Genomic DNA, 7,707 nt, shown 5'->3' on the forward strand with positions numbered 1-7,707 from the left:
AATATTATTATTACTCTTATCAATGTTCATAAAAGTTTTTTTTGAAAAAATTTAGAAGCCTTTTCTATCAATTTTCATGAGTTTTAAATGCTTATCCAACAAAGTGGTCTTAGTTGTAATTGTGCTTCATAAAAGTTTTCAATTTTTATTTTAAAAAAATATATATTATCAGGGTTTATTTGTTATTTTCATTTTTTTTAAATGGGGGAACAAAATGGTCAGTCATTGCTTTTTTTTTTTGTATTATTTTTCTCTTTACAGTTTTAATTAAATCAAATTGCTTTCAATTTGAATTGCAGACTATTTTGTTGTATGAAATTGTGAACAATTTCACATATTCTTATTAACTATTTTTTTTTCATCTTTGTTTTTTTTTTCTATCTCTAGTTTTTTTTATTTGAATACTATGAAAAAAACAAAGTAATGATTCTTCTCCTAATGTTATTTGTGCAACTAAATTCTTAACCAATTTTGACATGAACATTAAAAAATAGAAACTCAACAATAACTAATTAATACTAGTTTTTTAATTAAAAATATATATTCATAATAATTACAAACCGTATTAGAAAAGTTTAAGATTGAAATTATATTACTCAACAACGAAACTATTATCATTCATCAAAATAGAACAATTATTTGGACAACTTAATTCACCAAATTTCATGAAAATAAATAATGATGTCATTTGATAAAACAAATGATCGGTCACCATTTTCACTTGTGGGTAAAAATAATGAGGGTAGGCTTTTATTCTACAATGGAAGATACTGTCTTAAAATCTGAAACAATTTGTACATTATTAAAAAAATGTTAGAATATCAAACAAACTTATGTGAAAGTGACACTTAATTTTTGAAAATATTGCAAAAAATTTAAATTCATTGCATCATTTTCATGTTATGTTTACGAAATTTAGAAGAATAAAATTCCAAAATGCTCTTGCAAATTAAACAGACTCTATGATTAGATTCTTTTAATATCCCACATTACATTTTTGCTAATAAGACATAATATTCATTCAATATATAATGTTTTAGAGAAAAATACATGAAATGTATCTTTTTCGAAAATGGTTACAAAGATTTGAATCTTTATGAGCATGCTAAAGGATCTATAGAAAGAGTAGGAATAATACAACATAAAGTTAATCCTACTACAATAATACAGATAGATATTGGACATAGTTTATTATTTGCGATTAGAAAAACTAAGAACTTGACCTGACCAAGGCGCGAACATGAAGACCACCATCAATGTGAAGATTGATCATTGTCTTGTAATTGACTGGTTTCCTCTCATCACTCAATTTGAATACAAAATGGCGTAAAAGAATAGCCGAGAATATCTTCATTTGTCTGTACGCAAAATCCTTTCCCAAACAAATTCGCGGACCAGCCTGTTTATGCACAACAAAAAAAGTCACTAAGGCTGTTTTTCTTTTTCTTTTTCTTTTTTGTGTGTGTGTGACTACAAGTTTATGACAACGGTTCCTAACCTGAAAGGCGGTAAATTTGAAAGGGTTCTCAGACTGAAAGATGCCTTTTTCGTCGAGCCATCTCTCAGGTTTAAACTCTTCTGCATCGTCGCCCCATAAAAATGGCATCCTGCCCATTGCATATGGAAGATAGGAAACCATGTCACCTTTATTGACACTAAACCCGTCGGGCAGTGTATCATCAGAAAAACATATTTTCGCGTCCTGTTAACGATAACCAATTGGATCATATAAGACATGAACTATATAGACAAGGTAAACATCAATATTTGATATGTTTGTGAAAAAATGATAAATAATACAATCATGATCCTAAAAAGAATTGTTCCATGATTGTGAAAATAATTATATACTTAAAGAAAAAAATATACAATATAATTTGGGTAATGAGCTAAAATATAGTTTGTATACCAAATTAAATAACAAAAAAATCACATTTTAGTTTGAAACATGATACAAAATAATAATAGTAATTTGATCTTGATGCAATAGGAAATCTTATTCTATATGAAAATTTCAACTTTTTAGATTTGTGTAATGTGCTGTGAAAAGATACTAGTTTTCAAATAGGCTTAACATTTGTATTTATTTTGATAATTGTCCATTTAGAAGCACTCTCTGAATATGAGTTTGGACGACAAAATTCAATAATATTATGAATATATATGCCTAATTAAATTATCTTTTAAGATATTAAGACAAAAAAAAAGTGTTTATAGGAAATTTATATATGTTTTTTCATCCTAACACAAACCTAGATAATTTAAAGCAAAATTATAAATAACTTACCACAGGAACAGCAGGATGCAGCCTGAGAGTCTCAGTTAAAGTTGCATGAAGATATTGCATCTTTTCCATTGCTTCATCACTTATAGAATTTGCAAATTCATCAAAAGAATTATTTGAAATCACTTTTTGTGTATAATAATCACTTGTATGTTCTTCTATTTCCTTGGCAACTTTTTCCTGTATATGAGGATGTTTGCACATCATGTACATGAACCAAGATAGTGTTGCAGCTGTTGTATCTTTTCCAGCTATTACAAAGTTCAATATTATGTCTCTTAAGTATTTCGGATTCGCATCAGGTCCCTTTTCTTGAAGAAACCTCGACAGTATGTCGTCCTTCTTTATCTGGCAAAAAGAAAGAAAAAAATTCATAAGTGTTGGGCTCGAAAAGGATTTGTTTTTATTAATGTTGTTAATACTTACGGGAGAGTAATGTTCTGACTTGCGTGTTTCTTCCTCATTAGAGATAAGTTTATATACGAATGTATCGACTATTTTGACCGCCTCTTTTAGCTTTGCTTCTGATCCGACGTTTAGAAACTTTTTTAATTTCCAAAATGGGTCGACGTAACGCCAAAGGGACATGGCACTTGCACAATCAAAGGCATAGCTGAATTTTATTCCTTCTTGATTACTACTTGATCCACAAATTATAGTGCCTAGTTCAACTCCAAAGGCAATTTTGAATATGGAATCCAAAGTTGATTTCATAAATATATCCTGCATTTATTTAATTATTATTATTTTGTAAAACAAAAAAATTGTTTTGTTTAGACATTTTTCAATGCCTTATTCAGTAAAAAAAATCCAACCAAAAGTTTCATAATTATATATCAATCAACAAGATTATTTAAATAACCTAATCTGAATAAGGCCTTAGTTATTTGAATAATAGGTGATTATCTTAAAAGAACCTACTCAAAGTAGATTATTTTGATAAAATAAAATAAAGTTTTTTTTATAAATTAAATTATAAATAAAAATCATTTCACACCCTCTAATTAATCATATTATACAATTTATTAACTAAAATATTAAAATACTCTTTATTTAAAAACAAAAATACTTACCATCCCTCTATATATTTTTTATCTTCTCAAAATCACTCTACCAACAACTCTATTATTATTATTAAATATTATATATTTCGATTTGAATGATATTGGCGAATGGTGACTTGAGATTAATGATAGTAATTAATCATCAAACAAAATTCATTAAATTATCATATCAATCTTACAAATTATTAATCAAAATAATATATATATATATATATATATATATATATATATATATATATATATATATATATATATATATATATATATATATATATATATTAATATACCTTTTAAATCATTTTACTCAAATAATTTAGCTTTTAACTCTAAACTTGAATAAAAATATTTAAATTACTCAAATATATAAATAATTTGAATCCGAAGGCGGTATGAAATTACACTAACTCACCTGAATGTCGATTGTTTGACCTGAAACGATGGTGTTTGATATGATATTAGCAATTTTTGATGCATTCTTCCTAAAGATCACACTACTGAAATCCCTCAACACTTTTGTTGAGAACTCATGGCTAGATACTTTCCTTTGTTGACGCCACTTTTCTCCATCGACGGCAAAGATTCCGTCGCCCAATAAGTCCCTTAAATTCATGTAGTTATACATCCCCTGCAAACACACGAAGAGCGAAGGCGCAGTGAAAATGAATTCTAATATTTTTTATCCGTTTTTTTTTAATGTTGAAAGATAGCCTAACTTCGTCGTAAATATGAGTTATAGTAACTATTTCGAAACATGAAGTTGAGAGAACTTTGAGAAGAAATATGTGCATGTCTTTTCAAACAAATTACTCTAATTATATATTTAGGGTGGCAATAATATATTTAATTTTTATTTTACTTTAAAATAATTTTGTAATGTTATTAATATTAATAATTATATATTTTTTTTGTAATATTTTAGTTATATTAATTTTTATAAAATATTAATTATAACAAAAATATTATAAAAGTGTTGAGTGTGAAATCCAACTTGTTTTTAATGTTTGGTTAATTTTGATTTTTTATTAAAAATTTGTTTAAGGAAAAAATAAGTTATTTAGTTTTGAATTGGTTAAATTATTATATTATTTTTATATTTAAATTTAGATTTAAATTTTATAAAAATAAATAAGAGTAATGTAATATTTTGGTTAGTAATTGAATATTTTGATGAAAAAAATATTAGAAGTCATTTTTGGTTAGTAATGTAATATTTTGGTTAGTAATTTATTTTTAGAAACAACCAAACAAGACTTTTTGAATTAAAATGACAACAAAATCAGATTAAATAAAACTAAACATTTCTCTTCAGAATTAAAATTATAATTGAGTTTTTATAATTCACTTAAAATAAAATAAAAGTATACTTTAATATTATTTAAATTAAAATAAAATAAAAGTATACTTTAATATTATTTAAATTGATTAAATAAAAAAATCATTTTAATTTAAAAAATCAAACTATTTAAATTTAAAAAGATGATAAGGATAAATAATTTGAAAAAGAAAATAAGAAGAAAAGGAGTTTAATTAGTTGAAAAAAATATATATTCCTCATCTCTCTCACACCCCTTTTTTCCTTCTCCCTTGTCTCTCCTCTTAAGTTTATTTATAACTTTCCTTATCTTTAATTTATAATATATATTATCTTTAATTTATAATAAAGACATATATGAAAATAATTCTGATTGCACATGGCCACTGATGGCACTGCGCCAGGTGAGCACAGTATACTTTAAATTTAAATTAAAATATTTTCAGTTGTATTTTAAAAATAAATTATAATTCAACATTTTTATATGCATATTATTAAATTATTTTACTCAGCCTGATTTAGATTGAAGTTATTCAAAAAAATTAAATTTATTTAAAAAATAATAATTGGTTTTAGTTTTAAAGGGATGATAATTTTGTTTAAATACTTAAAAATTATTAATATAATAATAAAATAAAAAAATATAACTTAAAATAAAAAAAATATTTTAAGTAATAAATTAAAAAAAAGTGATGAAGTGGATGAAATGATGATAGGTTGTTTTTGAGATATGGTTATTCAAATAATTCATAATGAATAAACAAATATTAACAAATTAATTCATTTATTAAATAAAATAATAAAATATTTGTTAGTTTAAAAATATTAATAATTTTTCAATATTTGTAAATAATCTATAATTTGTTTTAAAAAAATGAAACATAATTGGAAGTAGTATTTTATAATTATTATTGTTATTGTTGTAATCACAAGTATTTTTTTAATTAATTAAAAAATGAAAATAAAAAATAAAAATTTTAATTAGAATTTTGTGTAAAAATGATAGTGGTAAAGATATATGTAAACATTTAATAGACTTAAAATTTAATATCAGATAGAAAAAAAATTCATTTTCAAATATATAAATATATATATATATATATATATATATATATATATATATATATATATATATATATATATATATATATATATATATATATATATATATAATATGATACTTAATTTTGAAAGTTTCCAGATTGTCGGGTCGAGATTTGTGGTTAATTTATATATATATATATATATATGAGAGTAAAGGTATATTTGGGTCGGATTATAAGTTGACCCGCCTATAAATTAAAACGGTTAAAAATAAAATTAAAAATACTATAGGTATGTTTCAGACTAGCAACTTAATAAAAACAAGTACAACTCTTTAACCAAATGGGTTAACGAACGCGGGACATTATAACCATATATTTTTATCGCGAGATCTTCCTAGTTCCTATCATCTATGTTTACTCTTTTATTATATAGATTTTATAACCAGCTTTGATTATTATTATTTGTTTGATTTAAATTATTTAAATAATCTAAAATAATGAAATTGGAATTCAATCTAAATATGATCATTAATAAAAGTTGTATGTGTGCTTCAAGAAAATTATAAAATAAAAAATAGAAAAATGGGCCCAACCCTAATATTAGATTGACCTCCCCTGTTGATTGTTGATACGTTTAGTTGTTATTCAGTCCAGTTTATGTGTAAGTCGTAAGATTTACGAGTGTATTTGACAAGTTATTCGACTACTTCCAGTTTGATTACCTTATTCAACCGATGTTCTTAATCCTATATATATATATATATATGAATGAACGAATCAGATAAACTATGAACAACTGCTGTTAATTACTCAAAATTAGAGATTGTTAGGTCGAAGAAGAAGAAGAAGGTAGGTTAATAGTTATACGTACGTACCTTTCCGTAATTTTGGAAATTGGATTTGAGAATGTATTCAACATTTGCTGGATCTGAAGTATAAATCTCGTTCCTAAAAGGAGCAATTAACCTGTAAGTCTTATATCTTCGAGCAAGATCTGTCATGTAATGATGCAATCTGCTGAAATTGAACAACTGATTCATCATCGTTCCGCCAATTGGATGAAACTTCCTTTTTCTTCCGATTATTCTCCATTTAGCCACAAGTTTAAGCGAGAGAAGAAGGCCGATTATGGAGAATATAACTGTAATGGTTGAAGTTTGTTGAGAGAGAAAGCTAATTAATGAAGCTATCGCCATAGTTAAGAAGATGATAGAACTAGTTCACCGTTCTGTTCTTCTCGTCTATTATATAATAGCCTGGTCATCACTATGGTATGGTTGATTTTTTTGGATATTATATTTAAAGTCAAACTAATGATTTTTCCATCTTCTTTGTGTTAAATAGAGGAAAAAACTAATAAATTAGGTGAATGATGAGGACATCTTATTCAATGCATTAAAGGATAGGTTTCATTATAGGTGAACATTGGGTAGATTAAATTCAATTCGAATTCTAAATACTAATTCGGATTGGATATTTCGGATTGAATTAAGATCGGATCGGATTAAGTTTGGATTGAATTAAATCGGATTGGATTAGGATTATCCAAATTATCCAGACTATCTAAATAAAAATATATTTTTAATTTATTTTTCTTTAAATAAAATTTTATCTCAATATAATATATATTTTACTTATCATCACTTTGACAATGGTATTTATTTTTATTTTTTTATAATTATATTTTTTTTATTATTTTTATTAAAATTAAATTTAATAATAATAAAAAAATCGAATTTAAAAAAAAAATAATAAAAAAAATTTGTTGACTAATTTCAAGTAATTGATATATATAAATATTTTTTAGTTTGGATTATCCAAACTATTTTCAATCCAATCCGTATTCGATCCGTATTAATTAGTAAAATGGTTTGGATTACGGATTGAATAAATTTAGTTTAAATTTAATACGGATCGGACAAAACGGATTGGTTTTACCCATTTGTTCACCCATATGTTTCATTAGCTTTTTCTTCCGCTATATATGTACGCAACTTATTT

General features: G+C 24.6%; 1 protein-coding gene across 2 annotated transcripts; it reads right to left on the reverse strand.

Annotated features, from left to right (window-relative positions):
• Positions 1 to 1,110: 1,110 nt before the first annotated feature.
• Positions 1,111 to 6,982, reverse strand: LOC124922588 (cytochrome P450 704C1-like). 2 transcript variants are annotated; one of them, XM_047463310.1, is made up of 6 exons: positions 6,582 to 6,979; positions 3,758 to 3,973; positions 2,711 to 3,007; positions 2,288 to 2,632; positions 1,499 to 1,702; positions 1,111 to 1,399 (listed from the first exon to the last, which is right to left on the reverse strand). In XM_047463310.1, the coding sequence occupies exons 1-6, from the start codon at positions 6,900 to 6,902 to the stop codon at positions 1,211 to 1,213; spliced, it is 1,572 nt and encodes a 523-aa protein (XP_047319266.1). In that variant the 5' UTR covers positions 6,903 to 6,979; the 3' UTR covers positions 1,111 to 1,210. The 2 variants fall into 2 exon arrangements, with proteins under 2 accessions (XP_047319266.1, XP_047319265.1); XM_047463309.1 differs by having other exon boundaries at positions 2,288 to 3,007; positions 6,582 to 6,982.
• Positions 6,983 to 7,707: the final 725 nt, after the last annotated feature.

This window comes from Impatiens glandulifera, chromosome 1 (genome assembly GCF_907164915.1).
Source record: "Impatiens glandulifera chromosome 1, dImpGla2.1, whole genome shotgun sequence".
Lineage (NCBI taxonomy): Eukaryota > Viridiplantae > Streptophyta > Magnoliopsida > Ericales > Balsaminaceae > Impatiens > Impatiens glandulifera.